At 57.4% G+C, this 23,910-nt stretch overlaps 2 protein-coding genes across 6 annotated transcripts in view; one reads left to right on the forward strand and one right to left on the reverse strand.

The window, feature by feature from the left end:
• The first annotated feature begins 391 nt into the window (after nt 1-391).
• Nucleotides 392-3,795, forward strand: CCDC24 (coiled-coil domain containing 24). Its single transcript, XM_054572213.1, has 8 exons — nt 392-517; nt 747-922; nt 1,059-1,175; nt 1,871-1,948; nt 2,520-2,574; nt 3,052-3,121; nt 3,228-3,306; nt 3,390-3,795. Exons 1-8 carry the CDS (start codon nt 392-394, stop codon nt 3,793-3,795), a joined length of 1,107 nt encoding a protein of 368 aa, XP_054428188.1.
• Nucleotides 3,796-3,920: 125 nt separating this feature from the next.
• Nucleotides 3,921-23,910, reverse strand: part of SLC6A9 (solute carrier family 6 member 9) — a 32,432-nt gene continuing 12,442 nt past the window's right edge. For 3 of the 5 annotated variants that reach the window (XM_054572106.1, XM_054572104.1, XM_054572107.1), the window contains exons 3-14: nt 16,717-16,873; nt 15,971-16,102; nt 15,322-15,592; nt 10,096-10,228; nt 9,758-9,892; nt 9,551-9,654; nt 8,904-9,141; nt 8,696-8,830; nt 8,489-8,588; nt 8,299-8,399; nt 5,308-5,478; nt 3,921-5,195 (exon numbers count right to left, since the gene is read on the reverse strand). In XM_054572106.1, the coding sequence (XP_054428081.1) occupies nt 5,001-5,195; nt 5,308-5,478; nt 8,299-8,399; nt 8,489-8,588; nt 8,696-8,830; nt 8,904-9,141; nt 9,551-9,654; nt 9,758-9,892; nt 10,096-10,228; nt 15,322-15,592; nt 15,971-16,102; nt 16,717-16,873 (1,872 nt within the window). In that variant the 3' untranslated portion in view covers nt 3,921-5,000. Of the gene's footprint in view, nt 5,196-5,307; nt 5,479-8,298; nt 8,400-8,488; nt 8,589-8,695; nt 8,831-8,903; nt 9,142-9,550; nt 9,655-9,757; nt 9,893-10,095; nt 10,229-15,321; nt 15,593-15,970; nt 16,103-16,716; nt 16,874-17,556; nt 17,607-22,977; nt 23,048-23,910 lie in introns of those variants that run through there. The other 2 variants (XM_054572105.1, XM_054572108.1) reach the window with 2 other exon arrangements.

Consider the following 23,910-nt stretch of genomic DNA (forward strand, 5'->3'; position numbering starts at 1 on the left):
GTCAGACTCGCAGGGAGCCGTGCACCGCCTTCTAGACTTGGAGTGGCGGGGGCGGGGCCTGGAGTAGCGGCACAGTTTCCCGGGTGACGGCCTCACGGAAGAGGCGGGGCTAGGCTCCTGGGCTCCACAGCCCGACTCCTGCGGGCCGTGATCCGGGACCGCAGCCCATGAGAGGGAGCCAGAAACGGGCGGCTCCAGATCAGGTAATTCGACTGCGGATCCTGGCGGCAGAACAAGGGTAGTGGTTGGAAGAGGCCGGCAGGCACTAGAGCGTAGGGGTGTGGCCTGTGGGGGCGGGGCGGTGGGCGTGGCCTGGCCGAGACCACAAGTGGGGTGTCCCGCAGGTCCAAGCGTGGGGCCAGGGGCCCCAGGGCGGCGGCACCGGCGGGCCATGCCTGGGGACTCCCTATCGATTTGGGATCTGGTAGAGGAGCACGTTCCGCTCCCGGAGCGGCCCGAAGTGAAGAGGATTCTGGGGGAGACGACGGTGGACATGAGCCTAGAGCTACGGGCAGAGGTGGGGCGAGTGGGAAGGTGGGCCACACCCCAGTTAGGTGCCACCACTTGGGTGATTTCCCCACCTCCTCCGGGTTCTTTGTTCTGCCGGGTAATTCGAGATCCTTTCGGATCTCACAGTCCGCCCAGCCCTCTCCTGTTTGGCTCTCCCTTTCCCCTCAGTCCTCTCAGCCGTTCTCACCTCCTCCACTTCCTTCCCCAGTCACAAGGTGTCTTAGTTGTCCTTGCAGGTAATGATGTTACGGTCCCTACTCGAAGAGGCTCGATCCTCTCAGGCCCCTGGCTCCCACCCCACCTCTGACGCCTCCTCCCTTCTGGCACCGCCGCCCTTGCTAAAAGACCTCGTGCGCCAGGAACTACGGCAGCTGCTCCAAGGTCTCCGCCAGAAAGCCATCTATGAGGGCAGGTGGGAGCCTCAGATCTGGGGTTGGGCCTGGTCCCCAAAACTCAGATGCGCTAGCCCTGCATCTGACAAGGGGCTTGCCTTTCCTGTAGTTCCCCGGAAGGAACCCCTGAGTTTCCTTCATGTGCACCTTCTGCAGGGACCAGACCCAGGCTTGGGTCCAGTATAGCCCCAGGGTCCTGCGCTTTGCCTTGGAGGAGCCCAGGTGTGATATTCTAGGACAGGAGGTATTCCAGATGAGAGCTGGTGAACCCAGGTAAAATGGTCATAGGAGAGGAAGAAACTGTCCCTGCTTGGCAGAGGGCCCCAGCTAATTGGTGGGTCCCATCTGGCTCCATGCAGGAGCTCCTGGTCTGGGGCTGGACACTTCTACAGCCACTTGTGTAGGCATGAGCACTCGAGGGCTGCAGAAGCCCAGGAGACACTCACCAAGCCTGGGGGCAGGCAAGGCTTCCTGGACAAAGTGACTGGTTTGATCTGGGTCTTGGAGTACCAGGAACAGAAGAAAGAGAGAAGAGCTTTTCAGGAAGTGAGGGCACTATATGCGAATGTAGGTGGGAGGAGAGGAAGCTGTGTCACTTGTTCCTCAGGCTTGCAGAACGGGAGCTAGGGCTGGACTAGGGAGGGCTGGGGAGTGAATGAGATAAATGAGCAGCAGCATGTTCATTAGAAGTGAATGGCAGCAACTGATGTTTAATTCACATAGCTCTGTGAGGTGGGTGACGTCCCCATTTTGCAGATGAGGAAACTAAAGCTCAGAAAGAATCATGAATTTTCCCAAGGGTGGCAGAGCCCATTTGCAAACCTTGACTCCAGAACTCCTCCTCTTTACACTATATAATACTGCTTTTGTAAGAAAAGACACAAAATCATCTAGGAGAAGTGGCATTTGTGTCCCGAAGGCCCCAGGTGAGGCAACATGGAGAGAGTGATATTGACTTCATCTCCTAGCAGCTGTCACAGGGACCTCAGTGTCATCAAGGACCAACTGAACATGTCCAACATTGACCAGGTTGCCAGACACCTGCGGTGAGGCCCCCCGCGCGCGTGTAGTGGGGTTGGAAACGGAGAGCTGGGCAGATAAAGGGATGGGGCTGTGAGAGAGGAAAGGGAGGCCGCACACCTGGGTGTGTGAAGGGAGCCGCGAGAGTGAGGCTGAACGGTGGAAAGGGCCGGCTGCCGCAGGGTTGGTGAGGTTGCTACCAAGTAGGAATGCCAGCCTGGGCCATGGCCCAAAGATTTGTATCTTGAGTTGGGGTGCGGGAAAACCACAGAAGAGTTTTAAGCGAGGGAGGGGCTGTGGTGTGGGGGGAGAATGGAGGCAAGAACAGCTGCAGGCCCAGTGTGGTAGTACAGAAGCAATGAAGGTGCTTGTCGGGGTGGGGGCTGGGACTCCTGCAAGGAGAGGACGCATTCTGCCCCGGAAGGGGCTTGGCAGGGGCTGGAAGGCTGTGCTGGGCAGCAGAGGGCAAGGTGGGCTGAGAGGGGAGGGCCAAGAGGGGGCTCCCAGCGAGGCTGCAGGGCGGGGCTGTCTGGAGGGTTTAGCTGACACCTGGCCCTTCGGCACTGGTTCTGGCTGCTGCATGCCCACGTGTCCCAGGGGCCTCCTGGAGGAGGAGTGTCGCACCTTGGAGAGGGAGATCCCTATCCTGCAGGTGAGCTGCAGCTCTGGGTCCCCCTGATCCCCTAGCCATTCTACTGAGTGTAGACACTGCCACCCCTCACCTGGTGTATGAGCCCGTGTGTGTGTGCCTGTGTGCGTACATGCGTATCAAGGCTCTATGAGTCCTGTATCCATTTCTGATGGGTGCACTTTTGTGTGTGTGCGAATACAGAAGTCCAAGATTCTGGCTGAGCCCCTAAATCCAAGGTCAGCACTTTTAGATTAACCTGCTGGATTTGCTCCTCAGTCTTTTGCCTCCTTTTCTTCCCTAAGTCTGGGTCCAGGCCAGCCACCACCTCATTAAGCTGAGCTTTGCAGGGGGGCTAGTGTTCTCTAGGGCTGTCCTCAGGTGGTTCCTGGGCCCTGCCAAGGGGGCCTTGGCTTCTGTACCCTGCCCTGCCCTGCTATGGAGCTCGAGCACTATCCCACCCTGCTATGGAGCTCGAGCACTGAGCTGGCTCTCCTACAGCGCTGCCTGGAAGAGGAGTGTACACGGGCATCCCAGCCCTCTGAAGCAACCCTAGAGCCCACCCTGGCAGGTGAGGAACCCAAGCAGACCCCAAGTACCCAGCCTCCTCCCCACCCCACTCCTAGGCATACCCTAGAAGAGCTGGGCGCCGTGTCTCAGATGGGCCTCTCCTCCAGAGCTAAAGGAACAGAAGGCAGCCATGTGGCAGGAGCTGCAGGCACCTCTGAGGCCTTCCTGCGTCTCCCCGAGCCACAGGTAAACCGGAGCAGATGGACTGCTGGACAGGGCGGGCTAAGGGTGAGGCTATGGCCCTTAATGGCTACTCCTTGTTCAGGCAGCAGCCCTTGGGGTCCTCCAGCCAGGGCCTCAGACCCTCACCTTACCTCCGTGGAGCTGCTGGAGTTTGGGCCAGGCCTCTCCAGCGCTACCTACCTGCTCCTCCTGTGGAACGCAGGCCTCAAGGCCTGGCGGCCACCTGCCGCTGGGGACGGAAGCTTCAGTGCAGCCCCAGGGAAAGGCCGGCTTCCACCTCACTGTCCAGTGCAGTGCCCCAGGCCCCAGCCTGATGGGCGGGGCAGGAAGAAGGCTTTGGCTGCTGCTGGAATTCGCCCCATCTGCTCCTTCCACCTCTCAGTTGCCATGGCCCAGCCTGCTTCAGATCTAGCCTTGGATAGGACCCCAAGGCTGTCCGTCTGTCTGACCCTTGCCCCACCCCCTTGCCAAGTCCCTGGTATTAGGTCCTGACCATCCCCGCCTTTGGCCTTTCTCCTCCAAGACCTCCACCGAAGCGTGATGAGTCTCATCCCAGCCCCAACCGTTGCCTCTCTGGGGCACCCAGACAAAGCACAGTAGCAGCTCAGAGACAGGAATAGAAATTTCATTAAAATCTATCGACTTTAAAATCCTAGTGGTGCATGGACGGACAGGGGTGGGTGGTGCACCGTTATTGCTACAGAAAATTAGAGGCAACTCTTCTGGGGCTGTCACTGCACAGAGGGGCACAGAGGATGGACACATGGACACTGCAGGGCCTGGGAGAAGGAGCTCTGGCTCCAGAGAGGGGATGGTGCACGTGGGCTGGAGCCATTTGGCACGTGGACAAGGGCAGCCTGATTTGGGAAGACTGGGCCTTTAGCCTGGTGGGAGAAGGGCAAGGGGGTGTTGTGTAGGGTCCCTTCCCCAGGGCTCTGGGCTCAAACCTCCTGCTGAGCAGCACTCCACCCCTGGCCCCCGGAAACTAGTGCTTTGGGCAGGCTGCTGAGTCATGGGCCTGCGGGCTAGGCCTGGCAGCAGGGCTGGAATGAGGCTTGGGAACCCCAGAGCAGCCGAGTGAGGTGCAGGCAGGCCTGGAAGACAGGTTGGGCCTGAGGCTGGGGGCAAGGGAGTGGCAACCACAGATAAGACAATTTTTACAAAAATAATTGCACAGACAAACAGGGCCGGGTGGCATAGCCTGACAAATAGCACTGCACAGTCCCCATCCCCTTGCCCTGCCCCCAGGTAGGAAGATCCAAATCTGCCTGGGCAGAGGCCGGGGTCTGCTCGGAGGGCAGGAACACTGGACAGGAGGCTGGAGACCCAAGGACAGGGACAGGTGGACGAGCCCACCCAGAACCTCAGCTCAGGGCCGAGTGTGGGGGCATCAGAGGCCACGTAAAGTGCAGCAGGCCTCCGGGGACCTGGCCTGAGACCCCTTGAAAGTGCTTTGGCCCCTCCCCAGCGACCCTGCCTTCTCCCTTCCCCGCTGCCCCAACTTCCATCTTGGCATCCAAAGGACCTGTAAACACTGGGGACATGAGCACAAATGACCGCACTAGCAGTGGTGGCCAAGGTGACAGCAGCCGCCCTGGTCAGGGCACAGCAGGGGCAGGCAGTGACACCTGTCCCCTGCCCCCCCAGTCTCTGTTGGGAGCACAGGGCGGGGCTGGGATGCTCCCTGGCAGCCGCGCTCATATCCGGGAGTCCTGCAGACGGCTGGAGCCGTTACTGCCCACCAAGGGGATCTGGGCCTTGTCCGGGTGCAGCGGCTGGACCTCTAGCCCATCTTCAGGAGAGGGCAGTATGGTGGGGGCATAGCGCCCAGTCCGGTGCTCCAGGAGGGCGGGGCCCCAGTCTCTGCTTGGCTTTGTGGCATTTTTCAAACGCTGTAGGAGAGGTAGGGGTAGGGGGTGAGCAAGGCATGACAGAGAGAGCCCTTAAGCCCCAGCCATCCACCCTGTCCCGTTTCATCTGGCTGCCCCTCCCCCGACACCTCACCTGGAGGAGGGTGTCCCCATCTGTGCGGCAGAGCTGGAACAGGGCGTAGAGTGGGATGCAAATGACGGAGGACAGTGCCATGAGGAAGCCGACGGCCACTGCCCAGCCCGGATACTGGTAGTGGTTATAGGTGATTGGCCGGTACTGGATCACCGTGAAGATGAGGATGAACTGTAGAGAGTGGGAGACGGGAGTGGGCAGGAGGCCCACTCAGCCCCACCCAGGCCTCAGGCCTCCTGTCAGCGCCACCCTCCCTTCACCCCACCCCCGTTCTCCGGTTTCCCAAAATAAAGAGGCATTGGGGGAGAGCGGGGCCAATGTCAACGTCTGGGTAGCCGAAGAAGCAGGCGGAACTAGGGGTGCACGGCATGATGGGCAAGTAGGCATTGTGGAAGGTGGGGTCTGGCGTCACTGTAATTCCTAACCAGCCAGGGGACAATTAAGCTGTTGTCACTTTTAGAAGTCAGTTCTGCTCAAAGACTTGCGATAGCTCCCTATGGAAATAAGGCCAAATTCCTGGCCTTTTGGGCTTTTACTTCCCTCACATTGAGGCCTCAGCCTACCCTTCCAGGCACATGCCCTTGTCTCAGTGTCTCAGCTACACCCAGCATTTCCTCCCTTTTCATTTACTCTGCAGAGTCCTCCTCGACATCTCCCCCTGGCCAACCCTATGCAACTGCCACCTCCTTCAAGAAGCCTCTCAGATTCCCTGTCTCCTCCTCCTGAAAGGAATTTTCCATCTGTTAAGCATTTGTTTAATGGTCCCCATAGACCCGGGATTGCATCAGCTCTGGGTCTCCAGTGCCCAGCACATTTCCTGGCACAATCTCATTTGCCGATTTGAACTGACTCGTGCAGAGAGGTGGGAGCGATGTGGGGGCAAGGAGGGCAAAGCCCTGCCTGTCTGTGGCCGTGGACAGTCTGGGGAGGCTCCGAAGGCTAGAAAGAGTGGGCGTTAGGCTGGGGATGCTCTCAGGAGCCGCTTTGGAAAGAAGTGAGATGAGAAATAAAGCCTGGCCACCCCAACAACAACAAAACTAAAAGAAGTAATAACGGTGCCTCGTGTCAGGTGGCTACTGGATTCATCGGCGGTCTTGGGAGGGGTGCTGCACCCCAGCAGGGTTCAGCATTCGCCTCCTCAGCCCTCAGCTGTGTCCTAAAGCTCAGGCCCCTCCAGCCTTCCCAGCGACTGACTTCTGGAGATCAAGACCCGTGTTCACCGGGGAAGGGGTGGGGGTGTGCTTTCCTGGGACCTGAATGTAGTGGGAGCCTATAACAAGTGTTTGGAAGGAACCCAGATACTGGCCTGGGTGCGGACGGATCCCTCTTTGGAGCTGACAAAAGGATGGAGTGTGTCAGAAAGAGCTTTTCAGAAATATAAAGGGGTAAACCCCCCAGAGGAGACATGACAGCCCGGAAACACAGGGCCAGAGAGCGCAGAATCCACACCTTAAGGTTGGCCGTGGCCTGCCTTTCTGCGCACTGAGGGCACTGCCACTGGGCCTCACTCCCTCCGAGATGCTGGACCCGGGCCGAGGCTGCCCCCACAGACCCTCCCTGTGCCCGCCTCCTTCCGGCCTCCTGCCCGGCCTAGGCTGGCGCACCAGGCCTCTCCCCAGGTGCGGGCGAGCTCCCATCAGGCTGGCCGGGCCCCAGCAGCCACCCCTGGAGAGCGCTTGGCGGCAGGGCCTCCCCTCCGAGCCTGCACCACTTGCAGGAGACTTCCGCTCCTCCTGTCTCAAAGCTGGGCCAGCGGCCAGAGCCAGTTGCCTGTGCCAGGCTCGGGGAAAATCCCACACCCCATGGGGTGGAGGCCTCAGCCCACAGGGGCCTTTTGTTCAGAAACACGAGTCAAAGTGGAAACCCGATGCTGAGCTCCCTGTGGCACAGAGGAGTCAGGTGTGACAGAGGCATGACTTTGGACACTGCCCTCGACACTGGGCTGACCCCTTTGTCACTCAGAGATGGCCCTGCCTCTTCTCTGTGGAGTGACCAGTGCACTGTCAAACCTCTGGTGCCCCCCGCTTCCCACGCTGAGCAAAACGGAGCAAACCCTAAAGGAGGTGATCACTCCCCGCTGTGGTGGCTTTGAGTGTGGTCCTGACTCAGCTCACAGGCTCCTGACTGGGCCGCCTGCTTTGAATAGTGGCACCGCCTCTTATTAGCTGGGTAACCTTTGGTCAGTTACTTAACACCTCTGTGCCTCAGTTTCCTCATCTGTAAAGTGGGGTTAATAATGATACTTTGGAGAGCTGTAGTACACGAGTTAACATATAAAAAGTGTGTGCAGAAAGCTCCCAGTCCTTGGGCCATGGTGTGAGCTCTCACCACCAATTCTGCTCCCAGAGAGTTTTCCAGGTGCTGAATATTGGTAGAAACCAAGACCTCCCCCTCTCACGCCAGCCCACTTCAGTGCCTGAAAGGTTTACAGCTTGCCCCTGACGTTGAGCTGACACCTGACTCGTACAGCCTGCTTCTGGAATGCTCACACATTCACACCATGAAGCCCGGGCACCTGGGAGCTCCTGGGCTCTGACGGATTGGAGACAGATGCTCAGTGAGGCTAACAGAGGCTGACAGCAATATCAATAATGGTTCCTGAGGCCCCTCCGGGGATGCCAGGCAGCAATATCAGGGAGGGCGGCAGGGCCAACTCTTCGATGCTGCCAGCCTGCTTTCCCTCCCAGGCTGGGCGCTGTCTGCAGTCAGATCCCGGGCTCTGTGCTCCTTTCCTAACCGAAGGCCAAGGTCAGGGTGGTTCTGAGTCTCCACACACCTGTGTCCCTTCCAGGTTGCCCTCCATTCCCACCTTGGCCTCCAGAATCTTGTCTGAATAGGCAACCTCCCTCAGACCACAGTGGCCAGCGCTGTGGCACTCCCACGGGAGCTCCGGCCACATGGATGGGCTCCGGCTCTCCCTCTGTGGGTTCCCAAGAGAAGGATATTTGCCAAGAGGCAGCAGGTGAGGGAGAGGCCAGCCCAGGGACTTACAAAGATGATAGCTGGAGAGATGAAGCGCCAGCAGATCTGGAAGAAGAAGGGCGGTGGGAATCCCAACATCATCTCGATATCCTGAAAGTAGTTCCGGTGTCCTGGAGAGACGGGTGTCAGTGGGCCGGGCGGGGCAGTGTGGGCAGCCCAGGGCTGGGGCTCAGGAGGCCATGGAGGGTTGGGCACTTACCATAGATGTACATGATGGACACACACATGATGCAGGAGATGACGACCAAGGAGAAGCTGGCCGCGTAGTTGTCCATTAGCAGCAGCCAGTAGATGCCTGCCTACAGGCCAGTGGGCGGCTGAGTCAGGGGTGCCGTGGCTAAGCTCCCATACCCGTTATTCCCTCATACCCTGGCACCTCCAGCCCAGCCTACCCCTCAGCTCTTACTTGGCTGGTGAGGGGGATGCCCAGCAGGAAGCCAGCCACAGCCACGCCCAAGGTCACGTAGGTCTTTTTCTGCAGGATCCACTCATTCCCCACTTCATCCACAATGGCTGTTACCAGCGTTTCTAGAAGGCAGAACTGTAGGACACAGCCTTCAGAGCAGGGGCCTGACCTCTGTGCCTTCCCCCTCCCTCCGTCCCACACCTTGTACCTGAGTGCCCAGCCCCAGCAAGATTAGCATGAAGAAGAAGAGCAGGGACCAGAGCGGGGAGATGGGCAGCAGTGTGAGGGCCTCTGGGTAAGCCACGAAGGCCAGGCCAGGGCCGTGGTCTGCCACGCGGGAAACGTCCACACCCAGGTGATTGGCCATGAAGCCCAGGATGGAGAAGATGACAAAGCCAGCATAGACGCTGGTGGCACAGTTAGTGATGCTGATGATGACGCTATCCCTGATGAGGAGGAAAACAGGCCAAGTTCAGGGCATGCAGCTTGCTTCCCTCTGCCCAATCTGGGCCAGGAGAGGATGTGGAGACAAGGAAAGTCCTAAGAGCAAAGGTGTCCCCAGACTCTTTTCTGGTCTGTTGTGGACCCTTTTAAGTGGGCCTGAGGCTCTTGGGTCCTCACAGACACCTGGGACATCACTGTCCCACCCCCTCTTCTCTCTCCTGCCAAGGTTCTCTCTCCATCCTCCAATGACTCCATGCAGACCCAGTGTTCTCAGGACATCAAGGCCATGAGTGGGAGGGAGGGCCCTGGCAGGCCAAGAGGCTGCACCGGCCTGGTGGTCCTGAGGAACCCGGGTGGGCCGCGGACAGGGCAGGGGTGGGGGCAGGCCCTGGACCGGAGGGAGAGTCTCACCGGTAGCAGTTGTTGTGGAACTTGTTGTAGGAAGCCATGGTGATGAGGCCTCCCCATGCGCAGCCCAGGGAGTAGAAGATCTGGGAGGCCGCGTCCCCCCATACCTGCGAAGCGGGGGAGCCGGCGAGAAGCTGTGGTCAGAGGCAGGCGCCTCTCTGTCCCTCCCCATCCCTCCCAGTCCCTTCCAGGTTGACCTCCACATCCCACCTTGGCCTCCAGAATCTTGTCCCACTGCGGGGTCAGGTAGTACATGATGCCCGTGAAGGCTCCTTCCAGGGTTACGCCGCGGACGAAGAGGATGGTCAGCACCACATAGGGAAATGTGGCCGTGAAGTACACCACCTGCGCGAGACGGGGCCACTGGACGCCTCTGGGCTCTCCGCTCCCTGAGCGCCACCTGCCTGGCCCCCAAACACCGCTCATCCCCTCCCGTGGCCATTCATCACCCTCCCACACACACACACACACATGCACACACACACACCAGACAGGCCGGCACGCCCTTCCCTGGTGGGCACAGACCCTGTCAGGGGAAAGGTGCTTACTTTCCCTGAAGACTTGACTCCTCGGATGAGGCAGAGGAATACGACCACCCAAGAGACGCCAAGGCAGCCGAGGAGGGGCAGTCTCACCTCCCCAAAATTCCCGATGTCATTTGACAGCTTCAGCACATAGAGCCTGCAGAAGGGGATACTCTGTCATTGAGTGCCAGCCCCCGTGCCCAGTAACAAATTCCCGAGGCCCAGGACCCAGCCTGGCAGCTCCCTTTTTTCTCATAAAGCACTAGGAATCCGCTCGTGAGACAGGAGCCACTGTGTGGCCCCAGCTCTCTCTGCCTGCCACCACCAGGGAGTCCACAGCTTGCAGCCTCCCCTAGGACCGCAAAGGCTCCTGGGGGCCACACCCCAGGCCTGGGCCAGACCTCCTGAGCCCCTGCGGTATGGAGGCCTCCCTGTCACCACTCAGGCCCAACACTGACCCTTGCTTGCACGTTTTCCCATTCAGTCATGCCCTCTCCTCCAGACTAGACATATCCTATCAGGTGTCACCTCCTCCAGGAAGCCTCCTATGAGCTTTTCATCTGCATTAGTCTCCTCCATCTCTGGTGAGCCAAGGGAGGCAGCAGAGTGCTGAGTAAACACTGGGGTCTCTGGAGCACGCGGGCTGAATGCCCCCTGCATGGCCAGCTGCGCTCTTTCAGTTACGTGGACATTTATGTGTACACGTAGGTATGCGACCTGTAAAGTAGTGCCGGGCCCCATGTTTAGAAAGGCCTAGTGCTTAGTGTAATGCTCTGCTGCTGCCATCTGGAAATTCTTAATACAATTGAACAAGGGGCTTCATATTTTCACTTTGCACTGGGCCCACGAATTATGCAGCTGGGCTTGTCAACATGGCTCCCGCCCTCCTCACTTCATTCAGGCCTTTACTCAGGTGTCCTCTTCGCCGAGCGGCCTTTTCTAGCTACCCTGCTTAAAGCTGCCACCCTGGCCCAGGTCCTTCTTACCTGCTTCTGTGTTATATTTGATTCCACAGCACGTGTCTCCTTTATCAAACTATAACTTTTACCTATTTATTTTGTTTGTCATCTGTCCTCTATGAGGGCAGGGTTTTTTGGGGGGGGGGGATTTGTTCACTGATGTATCCCCCAGTACCTAGCACTGTGCCTGGCATAGAGCAGTGCTCAATAAATATTTGTTGAATGAATGAATGAACATTGTAGTAAAGGAATTGGGAGGTAAAAAGGGAAAACCTAGAGGGAGACCACTGTGGTTGGTACAGTTGTGATGAGGAAGAGACAAGCTCTTGAGCCTCAGTTTCCTCATCTGTATAACGGGTATCTTAACACTAACACAGAATAATTTATAGATAAATTTAGGTAAATACAGGCTCCTTTTTTTCTCCTTTTACAATTATAACCTCTCAGCATAGCTCATTCTTGGCTATTCTCACCTCGCCCCGCCCCCCCACCCCCCGCCCCTAGTTTTCAAACCTCATGACAGCATTTTAATACCTTGCGATGAGAAGTTAACTCTGTACCTCATGGGACAATGTTGTCAGGCCTGGGATTTGGTACTTGCTTGGCGGGTCTCCCTGTTAGTCTTAAAAGCACTTGGGCCTACTTCCTCTCCACGTCGTCTTCCCCCAGGTCACCCTTCACACAGTAACCTGCAGAGGGCGCTGTCCAAACACTTCCCTCTCCAGCCAAAAACCCACCACCACTGTGATTCCTACAACAGGTGTCAGAGCCAGGCCGGGGGCTAGGGCTCCTCCAGGCTCTTTGTTGATTGGGGAACCAAAGACAAAAGGATGGGCGACGATCAGGGGCTGTGGGACCACTAAGGAGAGGCTCCCGGTCCCCTTCAGCAGAGCTTTCCAATCTTTTTTTCTCCCTGGCACATAGAAAAAAATATTTTTGGCTCACTAGGGTGAACAGATAAGTCACTTAAACTTGAAAGCAACTAGGCTGAGGACTCCTGGCTGCCCAAGCCCTGCCTCGCAGAGGGCAGGCACATCTATGTTGAAAAGCTCTACCCACCAGAACAGCCAGGGGGTCCTCCTGCGGCTAGTACTTGAGTCACTTTACTTCAAACACCAGCATGCGAAGTAATGACTTCTTGTTCAAAAGATTTTTTAACCTTAATTATGAATGTTAAACTGATATTGTTTTATATTATTTTTTATTGCAATACTAAGAGTTACAATACTAGCAATACTAGCATTACAATACTAGGGATTAAAGAGTTTAGAAGGTTAACCTGGAAACCAAATAATGAATTTGATCTTTATTTCTATGGCGCCATATTTAGTTTGGGGTTTTGTTTTGCTTTGCTTTAGGACCAGTGCTTTTGAAATCAAACATTCAATCTAAAAACTCTTGGCATCCAACATAGTTACAAGCTGGTTCTTAAAGCAGAACACCTCTGGAATAATTGTGTTAGTTTTTCCCAAACCACATGGTAAACACCTTGAGATCAGGACATCCTACTTTACTTCCTTGCATCTCCAGCAAAAGCAATCATTGTGCCCACTGACCACCTGTCACTGTTCTTAGTGATTTATGCTGCATTATCTCAGTCATCTTCATAACAATAAGGTAGGTGCTGTAAGCATCCCCAATTAGTGGAAGAACAGCTAAGACTTAGAGAGGTTTGATGACTTCCCAAAGCCAGACAGCTAGTAAATGGCAGAGCCAGGATTTAAATGAGGTCTCTGTGACTCCAGAGCTGCCGTGAAGACACTGGGAGAGGGGTGCTGGGATCTGAGTCCCACTGGGCGATGGGTGCTGTGCTCGTCACTGCAGTGTTTGTAGGGTGTAGGTCGTAGGGCACGGTCCTGAGCTTAGGACCTGCAAGCAGGAAGGAATCAGACCAGCGCAGAGACGACTGTAAAACAAGACTAAATAATGGGTAAGGGAGGGGGCACTGTGGGCCAGAAGGGTGAGCAAGAGGCCGAGCTGGGCCCAGAAATCTGCCCTCGGGGGCTCTCTCACTTTAGAGGAGCTGTTTAACCTTTCTTTTGACTTGCTTTCCTCATTTGTGAAATGGAAATATTTTCTAATATCTGAACAAGCTTGTTAGTAGTGTTGTTGTGGGTCTCAAATGAGTGTGGACCAAGAACACCTGCCGAGTATCATTGGCCTATTTCCCACCCGGCACCAGGCACAGAGGAGCCAGCTGGAACTCGGAGCACCTATCCTGATGCAGCAGTGCTGCCTAGTTCCTTAACCTCTGAACTTCAGTCTCTGAATCTGAAAAATAGGGACGGTAATATTATGAGATAATATGCCTGGCACATAGTAGATGCCCAAGAAATGGGGGTGCTCACTCCTCCTCTCCTTTCGAAGCCAGCCTGGGCAGCCCTCCCAAGGGTCATTTTCCCAGGCTCTCCAGGAGGGGGCAGCAGGGAGACATCCTGCAGTCCCCGACTCCCGCCTGGTACTGGTGCCGCAGCTGGCTGGGCAGGCAGGCCAGGCTCCAGTCCCAGCTGAGAGGAGGAGTTCAACAGGCCACCCAGTGGGCACCCTAGCCATGACCAGTTTTCTTCTTCCCCTCTGATTGCACTGGATAAAATCTCCAGAGCTCTGCCCTGGGTGGCCCTACCGGGTTGGGAATCCCTGGCAGACGGCACCATGGCAAGCTCTTCTGGGACATCCCCGGAGGTGTAGGTTGGGCTTTGTGCATCTGGGAGCTCCTAGGGAGGTTCGCCCCAGTCCAGAACAAGTTGCCCAGTTACCACCATGCCTCAGAGATAGTAGAATACATAAGTGGGTATCTCTTTGCTTAGTTCTCCCATCAGATGTGAGCTCCTTGAGGGTGATGTCTGTATGTCTTGCTCCCCTCTCTGTCTCCCCTCGGAGTGCAGTGCCTGCTACCTGGGAGATGCTCAAGAAATGACCTGTCCAGTGACTGAGTATGTCCTGTTGTCTACATGGTGAGCCCTCCCCCTGACCAAGGGGAGTGAACCTCTTAGCCCTCTTTGAATGTCTACAGCCCAGCATGGAGGCGGGCACAGGGAAGCTGGGCCTGTAGCATTTGAGCTCTGGGACTGGGTTTAGAGGATTTCAACCTGCTAGGACTTCAAGTGCCTCTGGGGTCTTGGCCATCTATCTTATGACTCTCATCACCTAGCGGAGAAAGCCTCAAACTCTTAGCCTGGCCTGGGATTCCCTGCACCATATAATGCCTCCTGGCTTCCTCTAATACCACCTGCCCCCAACCCAGCTCCAGTGTGCCATCTCCTGGCCTCTGCTTGCCTGCTTATGTCTCTCCCAATCTCTTCTCTACTTCCCTCCCTTCCTCCCTCCCCTGAGAAGCCTTCTTAGTCACCTCCTTTTGCCTCCATCCTCTTAGGACTGACTTCTACCCCCTGTGTGCACCGAAGCCCCTGCTCCTGATATGATTAGCTACCTGTTTCCCCACTGGACTGGGAACTTCTCAGGGCAGGGACCCTAAGTCATTCACATCCATGGACACACAGGGTCTGGCAGAACTATGCAGTGAATGTGTGTGGAGTGAAAGAGAGAGGCTTACCCACTGGCCCCCAAAGCCCTCTGCCCAGGGGCTCCCCACCGGGACTTGGGAATTTCCTCCAGGACATCATGCTATGCCCTCACCCCCACCCAGCTGGGACAAGGTATTCCAGAACACCTCCAGCAGCGGCTGCCCTTCAGCCAGCTCTGAGACTCTGGTCTCTGTGACCACAGAGCACAGTGGCCACAGGCTGTCTCCTCTAAGTACAGCTTCAGGATGACAGCCCAGGCTCAGGAAAACTCCCATGGCTCCTTGCATTCTGCAGCAATAAATCTAAGCTTAATTCTTGTAAGTTCTCCAAGAAGGCCAGGGCTCCCTCCGAGGTCACCTTAAAACTCACAAACTTGTCACTCATCAGAATAGGTTCCTCTCAATCTCAAGACTAGCCGTTGTAGCTCATCTAGGCCCCAGGGCCTTTGCTCACACTGTTCTTCTCGCCGAGAAGCCATCCCTCTTTTCCCTGACTCTCCTCAGCAGGCTTGCCTGACTGCCCCTTCATAAGGACTCCCCAACTCAACATCCTGTCTTCCACTGTTGTCTGGTGTGCCAGCCTCTTCTGAGCAGGTTGTGAACTCCTTATACCTCTTCATGCACCTCTGCCACACTCGGTGCCCAGCAGAGGGCTGAATGTGGAGCAGGCACCATGCTGCATCTGCAGACTATTGCCTGGTGGTGAAAGGGAGGGCTGAGGGTTGGCACCAGGCGTACCCCCCAGGTCAGGTCCAACGGGGGCCTCACCTCCAGTACTCCTCGCTGGGGCTGGTCCTCTGGAGGGTGCGGTTGAGCAGGTGGGAGACGTTGTTGGGCAGGGCGGCAGGCTGGGAGCCATTGGTGAGGTTGGAGGCGTCCAGCACGCCGGCGCAGTCAGGTGAGTTCCAGGGGTTATTGCAGTAAGCCCAGGGCAGCACGTGTGTCATGGATGAGAAGAAGTAGTAGAAGGCGATGCAGATGACCACGTTGTAGTAGATGCCAATGTACGTAGACACCACCATCATGCCGTAGCCCACGCCTGGGGAAGGGCAGGGAGAGAGGCAGCCTCACACATCTAGCTGAAGGAGGCGAGGTTCATTTTCAAGGGCCCAAGGGGCAGGCTTTCATGGAAGGCCACAGAAGGGACAGGTCAAGGCCTTGGCTAGGGCAAGCTGGGGGGTGAAGAGGTTTTGTGTATACATGTGGTAGGAGGGAAGGTTGGAGGCCAAGCAAACATGGAACCCAGCATGTGTCCATGGCCTTGGCCATTGATGTGAGGCATGGGTCAGCATCAGGGCTCCATAGGGGTTGGCAGTGTTTGTACAGATGGGTGAGCCTGCACAGCCCCCAAAGGCCCGTGTGTGTGTGTGTGTGTGTGTGTGTGTGTGTGTGTGTGTGTACTTTGCCCAGTCCTCACCTTTGAACATGGGGCTGATCCTCCAGACCCCCAAGCAGCCCTGACTTGCAAACTGGCCAAAGGAGAGTTCCATGAAGAAGAGAGGGATCCCGCAGAATATCAGCATGATAAAGTAGGGAAACATGAAGGCACCTGGCAGGCAGGGAGAGGGCTGGCTCAGGGGTGGCCTGACGGGGGTCCCTCCCTCTTCCTGCCTAGACCCGAACAGCCACAGTTTTATCATTGACTAGGACGCACGGAGAGAGTGCACGCACTGAGCAAGAGCTTGGGTCTGAGGCACACTTCCCACGACCTGTCTTTGATCTTGACAGAGGTGCCAGAAGGTCTGCTCCAAGCAGAATCCAAGCCCCAGAACCACCATGTTTCAGTGGGATTTGATGGCTTAACCGCGCAATTTCATAAACATTAGTTTTTGGGACCCTCAAATGTCCCTGAACTATTTAGAGGGGCTATTGAAACACAAGGGGTAGAAGACAGGGAAACTTGGGAGGTTGGGGTGCTTTTCTCTACCTCTTCTCACCATGGGGAAGCAGGCTGGCAGGTCAGGCCCAAACAGCAGACTGCCAGAGTCAGGGGCGGGCTGTGCCTTAGGTAAAGGGCACCTAAGCCAGGGATGGGGCTGAAGGAGATCAGGGCCAGAGGCCAGCCCGTGTGGAGTGAAGTCTGTGCCAAGGAGGGGCTGGCCCGGGCCCTGATCGGTGGGCTCTATCCGAGTGGGTAGTCCCTGCCCTGTGCCCACTGGGTACCTCCCCCGTTGCGATAGCAGAGGTATGGGAAGCGCCAGACATTGCCCAGGCCCACGGCATAGCCCACGCTCGTCAGTACAAACTCGATCTGGTTGCCCCAGTTGCCCCGTTTGAGGTTCTGGTCCTTCTTGGTGGCCTCACTGGGCACAGCACCATTCTGTGGGGACAGGAAAGAAGCTACCATCAGCAAGGCATTTGTGCTTCCGTGCCTGATCCTCTGTTCCTCCCCCAGTGGGGACACCATGGACCCTTGAAGCTCCCACGTCCCACTCTGGGCTTCCCCATCTGCTGACAAGAGCCACAGGCAGGCCTGGCAGAAGAGGGGAGCAGGGGAGAGTGGCTACCGGAGGGTGCCAAGCGGGGCCACCCTCGCCAGCCCCCGAGCACCCCATGCCAGGGTCACCAGCCCACCTGAGAAGCTACTTCTGACGTCGGACAGGTAAGGCACTGAGAGGGAGCTAGAGTCGAGAGCACTGCAGCCCCAGCCCCTCCAAAACCTCCCCTTTCCCCTCTGGGTGAGGATCTGGGAGCAGCTGAGCTTCATACCAAGCAGCCAAGTCAGGCTGGGCACAAAGGGGCCTGTGTCCAGACAGCCCCCCCTACCCGTCGCCACTACATTGCCAGGCTGAGCACGCTGCCCACGACAGGCGGCTGCAGAGGAAGGGATGCCGCCCCAGCTGAAGTCTCTTTCCTGGGTGGGCAGGGCTGTAGGGTGAGGAAAGAGGGGAGCAACTGAGCCGGGCCAGACCTGGGGAGGGCATTCTGGGACTCAGGATGGGAGAACCCAGTGGAGCCCTCTGTGTTGCCCATGGCTGGGGAGGGGGCCCTGGGGAAGCTGACCTGAGCTGGGTGGTGCTGGCCATGAGCTGGGGGAGGAGACCAGAGTTGTAGGCACCACGCCAGACTTGGAGGACAGACTCTGCTAGGGGAGACAGAGGGCATGACTCCAGGAAAGGGTCTCTGAGCCGAGAGGGGGAAGCTGCAGAGGAGGGGGCTGGTCAGGGGGCTGCTGAGGCGATCTGCCTCAAGGGAAGGGTGCCAGACCTGCCTGGGGGCAGCTGCAGGCCTGGGCTGGGCGGCCTGAGGCCTCACCGAGGGCAGCCCCTCTGGCAACCACCCTCCATTCCCCACCCCGCCCTCGCCCCCGCCACAGCTGGGCCTGGCCCAGCAAGACCCTTTGTCAGTGTGAGTGCGCTCTGCCTGTGCCATGCCCCGCCCACCTCCCAGGTAAGCAGGAGAGCGAGCCACCTTGAGCCAGAGGCTGAGGGGTTAGAGGGGTTTCACTGAGACACATAGGGACCCTGAGAGTCACCAACAGAGAGGCACAGACAGAGAGTCCTTGAGTGACAGAGGCAGCCTCACAGAGATGGGCTATTCTGAGAGGAACAGACAGGAGTCCCTGGAGAACACCCAGGATCAGGGACAGGGCAGCATGGCCTCTGAGGAAAAACCGGCACTGACACTGACCCTCAGCTTGAAAGAGACATATTCAAGGACAATTGTCACGCTGGCCAATAAACAAAGGGCCCTGGTGCTTTGAAATGCTGTCGGACCCTGACACTGACTGACAAATGCGGAGGGGAGGGGTGGCTTCATGGGGACCTGGGGGCCTTCCGGAAAGGCACTGGGAATGCAGACACGGGAGGCCCCTGCGCCAGGTGCACGCCCCCGCTGGGCGTCCCTCGCTCCCACAGTGGGCACATTTGGTCCCTCTAGGCTTGCACACCACGGGTGCTACAGCACAGACCCACTGGCGGGGTGACTATCCTACATACCCAATCCAGCACTGTCCCGAGCGGAGACACTGACCCTCACACCCCTCTGGGAGGTTTGGGGCACAGCCCTAGAACGGTGGGGTCTCCTTCAAGAAGCACCCAGAGCAACGGGCAGGCTGAAAGAGCCTGCGTTCATTCATTCATGGATTCATTCGGCAGCCGCGGAGATGTACTAACACCTGCTGCGTGCCAGGCCCTGACCAGGCACTCGGAATTCGGCAACAAGCAGACGCACCACCCACTCAGAGCTGGAAGTCTAGTGAGGAGTAAACCATCAATGACATAAGCAAATGCACAATTTTTATATGCAACTCCAACCTGGCCACAAAGGGAAGTTTCTCAAGTTACAGGTGTATGAAGGAGGAGAAGTGGTGAGGTGGGGGCAAGGTGAGGTCAGGGATGGCCACTCTGATGTGGAGGCTTGAAGGCCAGCTTGGCTGTGGGAGACGGTGGCTCAAGCCCAAGTGTGCCCTCTGCGACAGGCCCCTACAGAATGCTGCCTAAGCCTGTCACCACCTCCCAAGGCCTCCTTTGGGACAGGCCTAGCAATACCACAGGGCCAGGGGGTTGTTTTTTCAGAGGGTGTGAGGTCTGCTTGGGGTAGTTTATCCATCCCCAAACAAATCCCAGCCAAACAGGGCTCCTATATGTTGACCCTACAATAACAGTTTCATTCTGTCCAAGGCTTGTTTACTTAGGGGCACAATGGGGGATTGTGGCAGCTGCAGAGTACGTGGGTGGGGTCACAGAGCAGTGGTTACAGATGTAAAGGAGACAACTGAGGGTCCAGGGTGGCCTCATGGGCAGGGCAAGGGTAGGGCCCCTGGCACACAGTGAGGTCCCCAAGTCTTGAAGTCTAAGGTCTCTCTTCCAGGCCCAGCCTCCACAACAAAGTGCAGCAGGAACAGACTTGGATCTCTTTGGTTTGCTCCTTCCCTGGCATCTAGGGGATTGGGAGGGTGGTGATGCCCCCAGCCACGCGCCGTGGGCAGCGGCTCGATTGAGCCCTCAAGAGCCAGCGCACTCAGTTAATGAGCAGCACACCACTGAGCATGCGCTAACCAATTTAGCCGTGCCAGCTGCCAGAAGGGGAGGCCGGAGCCCCCACGACAGGGGCCTGCACCTGAGGGTTGGGGATTGTGCTGTGGCGGGAAGTTTCCCACAACAGTAGGGGTCTGTGGTGCAGAAGGAGCTGGAGGTCAGTGAAATGGCACACTGCAGGCGGTGCAAGAAGCTCCCAGCAGAAGCAGTGCCGTACCTGTTCGCTGGTCCTGAATCTCAGCTCTGTGGGCCAGGCCTCTGACTTCAGTTCCAGCACAAGCCACTAGGAATGTTCAGGTGTCTTGACTGGTAAAGCCGTAGTCCTCAGTGGAGGACAGAAGTCTACCTTTCTCCAAGAACAGGAGAGGAAAGTATCTCCAAAATGCACTGGGCCGGGTGGGGGAGGGCAGTGGCGGGGGGGAATGGTTCCCAGAACTCTCCTTCCCTTCCTTCTCCAGACCTGCTCTGGGGACTTCCTGCCCCTTCCTTCCCCGATAGCAAGGTCCATGGTGGGTGAGCCTTTTTCAAGGCTGCATAGCTTTCCCCTCCTTGCGAAATCTTCCTAATCCAAATCTCTCATTTTTTGATCTGCTGGGTAGACAGCTGTGGTGCTGGTATTTACTGTCACTGATATGGTCGCCATCTCTGAAGTTGCCCATGAAAGAATACATTTGTGCTCACAGTTTGACCCAGACGGATGGCCTGGCTGCCTAACCCAGCTCTGCACCACCCGCTGGCCGGGCTCCAGGCCTCTCCTGCCCATCACCTGTCTCGCACTGTCTGCCCTTCACTGCTCTCCCTTCCTCCCTTGCTTACACCTTGGCGGTGGAAAAAATCATAGTTGCCTGGGGCCCCTCTGGGTGGGCACTTTCCTCCTCAGGCTCCTGGGGCAGCCCCCACTTTCACCCCTGACTCCCCCACCATTGGCATGGTGGGTGGTCTCCAGAATGGGGACTACCTGGTCCTGTAACTGAGCTCCCCCAAGCCAGGCAGAAAGGAGGTTTTGGGGCTCCGTTTCTAAAGTGACCCCTGCCATACACACACACATCAGACCCTCAGTTGTCTCTTCCTCAAAGAAATAGCCACTGAAGCAGAAGTGTCTTTCCTTGCACAGGACTTGTGACCTGTTTTGGGTTAACAACCACCTACCCCAACCAGTCACAAGAGTCTTTCCCTTTGCCCTCTGCCTGGCTTATTCACTGCTCTGGATGAGCTTCTGGGATTAAGCCTGTTCAGCCTGGAGGGCAGAATCCGGATCCCCCACTACCTCTGGGCTCGGCAGGGGTTAGAACGTGTGCCAGGAGTCAGAGCCCTGGCGTTCTGAAGCCTGCCCCCCAGTGCCCGTGGGCAAGTCACTTCCACTCTCAGCATCTCAGCGTCCCTGTCCATGAAATCAGGGGAGAGACGAGGCAACCTCAATAGACCCAGGATTCTCTAGTTCTGACTTGCCTGGAATTTTGCTATTTCTGACTCTCTCCTGTATTTCCCATTAGTTCCCACTAGCTTTCTTGACTACTTTTAAAAATGTTATTGCTTTCTTTTCCAATTATAAGAGCATTATAAGCTTATCTCACACACACACACACACACACACACACACACACACACGACACCACAGGGAAGTGTGACAGAGGAAACAAAGCTGCAAAGCCTGATCCCAGAGGCGACCACTACCACAGGGCGGGCCCCTCCCTCCTCTCTCCACACACGGATTCAGAGAGAGCCCAGGTTTCTAGTCTGGGCTGCGGCTCCACTCTGGCTCCTGACTCCCGCCCTGCTAGTTCAGTGTCCACTGGATATTTTTGTGAATTGTGAGCTCCCTCCTCCCGCTCTCGGTGGACACTGAGGAATCCTGGGGCTGCCGGGCTGGGCGGGCCCCCTGGGACCCAGCAGGCTGCTTGTTTGGGACTCTGCAGCCCCAGTATTTGCTCATGGGATGAAGTCCATCCAAGACAAACTTTATGGAGGAGAAGGCCAAGACCCCACACCCCAGGTTGACCTTGAGCCAAATCCAGATCACTGGCAACTTTCTCTGAGAGCCCCAGGGGGAAATTTAAGTAGAACAGACATTACGGTAATTTGTGGCTGCCTCAGAAGAGCCCATGACCTCCTCACACCCCTCAGGTCTCATTCCGCAAGTTCTCTCCCATCCGTCCAGGGGCCCGGCTGGCCTGTAGGGAGCACCTGTCCTGCAATGACGGGGCCTGCCGCCCTTCGCCCGGCCTCTCTTATCCAGGCACGGGAAAGAGCCAGGGTCACAGCCGGAGGAGCAGGACCACGGAAAAATTTGCCTCAGGCCCAGTCAGGGCACAGGGGCAATTTGTGCCTCCTGCCTCAAGAAAAGCTTCAGGACAACCTCAGGGCACCTCATATAACCTCATAGGAGTCCAGGCCCTCATGTAACAGGTGAGAGAGGCAAGGACATGCCTTGTGCTATTTCTCCCAGAGTCACGACTGGCAGAGAGCGACCTGCCAGTTTTGTGAACAGCGACAGAAGACACCCCTACCCCCCCGCCCCCAGGCATGCCAGGCTCCGCTCCAGGCCCTGGGGAGCAGGAATGGGGGACACCGGGTGGGCCCTACCTCTGCCGCAGAGAAGCCCAGCAGCCTGCCCCTTGCTGCGGCAGCTGCGGGCAGTCTCTACCCCCGGCGGTTGGCAGCAGGCTGGCACTCTGGGAAGTGGCTTTGGTTTTTGACCCCGGCAGCCCTGAGGTTTGAGGGAAGCTCTGCATAATGCTTCTCCCAAAACTAACCTACATCTCTCCAGAGGACATTCCTTCTCTTGCCTTCTGAAGGTCAAGTTAGGCTGCCCTACAGGTGCAGGGTGGTTTTCCTGGCCCTCTCGTCCTTGCTGTCACCAGCCCATAGTGCCTGACAACCCTGCCCATCCCTAGCTTCCAGGGACAAGGGCACATCAACTCCCACCCCACCCAGGCACTTGCCCTGGACACTAGTGAACATTCCGTGGGGTCTCTCTCCTTCCAGCTGAGAGTCTCGCCGGGTCCCCTTCCCCCACCCTCACCACTGAGTCCATGTACCATGTCCCCCTGCTCCCTCACCCACTCTCCCCATAGGAGTAACTGCCGTGGCAGACAATGGGGCTGTATTGATTAGTACAATTCCTGGGCACCTCCGGTCTGTCTCCCCGGGAGCTAGGACAATGCAGCTTTGATACACAGAGCAGATTCTCAGCAGGTCCTTGGGCTGGGGGAGCCCTCACACCCCCACTCCCCTCCCCCATGCCCCCACCACGCAGCTAACTCTTCCTGCACTCCTTTGCACAGTTGCAACTTTCTGGGTCACTTTGGCTGGTGTCTGTCTCACTCGCTGGCTGTGCCTGCCCCTCCCTGGCACAGATCACTCGGCCCCTCTCCCCACCCCCAGCCCAGCCTCTCAGACTGCCTGGCACCAGGGAGAGGGCTCAACCTTCTGGAAGGTGACTGACCTGTTCTGGGGAGGAGGGGGCCACAGGTCCATGAGCTGCAGCCATCCCAGGTGAGCACTCAGAGAGGAGCACCGCGCGCCTCCACCGCGCATTCACACCTCTGCCAGCTCCAGACGACACTGACGCATCCCCTGCCTCTCCCACTGCCGGCTGGGCAGCGGCAATTACTTTCACCTCATCTCCTCCCGGAGCTCTGCCTACCCCCTCCCCGGGCCCTCCCCCTTCGGCCAGTCCCCATGCAGCCCAGTGAGGGTGCTCCAGAGCTAGAGTGAGGCATGGGGTTTGTTGTGTTTTTCCCTTGTTCCAGCAAGTTATTGGAACAACACACACACATACACACACGGCCATACAGTGAGGCAGAGCGGGCTCAGGAGGGAGTGAGAGGACGGCCTGCTTCTCTCCCAGAACTGGGCCTTGGGGCGCAGATGCTTCTGAGTCTGTAGGCGTGGCATTTGATGGGCTCCTGGTAGGGTGGTCGGGTGCCATTGGGTGCTAGATATGGTAAAGGGACAGGGAGAGGGGGGTGCAGCCCACAGGGTGCTGCCAAAGCACCTCAGGCTTCTTAGATGGGCTAGGGGATGCTGGGCCCGGAGCTGTCTCCCTGTCCCAGACTTAGGGGTCCCCAACCAGCCCAGATGATGGAGAAGGTGATGACAGTGTGAGGAAGCTGTGGCCTAGGGAGCTGTGCTTTCCCAGAAGAAAGAGGGCATCAGCCAAGAGGGTGGTCACCACAGAGTCCAGACAAAGGGGGCCACAGACTCAGGACCTGTGGGGATTGGTACTGCATTGCCCAGAGCCCGGGGTGCTGCTCTGGGAGTGTGCGCTGTGTGGGCTGGGTGCCGTCCAGCAGGTGTGACCACGACTGGATAAGATGCGACTCAGACCCAGCCAATCCCTCTCCTCTGAGGCCGCACTCACCGGTCAGCCCCCCCG

This window comes from Pteronotus mesoamericanus, unplaced genomic scaffold (assembly GCF_021234165.1).
Source record: "Pteronotus mesoamericanus isolate MK-2021 breed Mesoamerican mustached bat unplaced genomic scaffold, CSHL_Meso_final contig_221, whole genome shotgun sequence".
Classification (NCBI taxonomy): domain Eukaryota; kingdom Metazoa; phylum Chordata; class Mammalia; order Chiroptera; family Mormoopidae; genus Pteronotus; species Pteronotus mesoamericanus.

Coding starts and splice junctions, on each gene's coding strand:
- CCDC24 (XM_054572213.1), top strand. CDS start 392: ATGCCTGGGGACTCCCTATCGATTTGGGATCTGGTAGAGGAGCACGTT. Junction 1,176..1,870: donor ATGAGAGCTGGTGAACCCAG/GTAAAATGGTCA, acceptor TTCATCTCCTAG/CAGCTGTCACAGGGACCTCA. Junction 2,575..3,051: donor GGGAGATCCCTATCCTGCAG/GTGAGCTGCAGC, acceptor GCTCTCCTACAG/CGCTGCCTGGAAGAGGAGTG.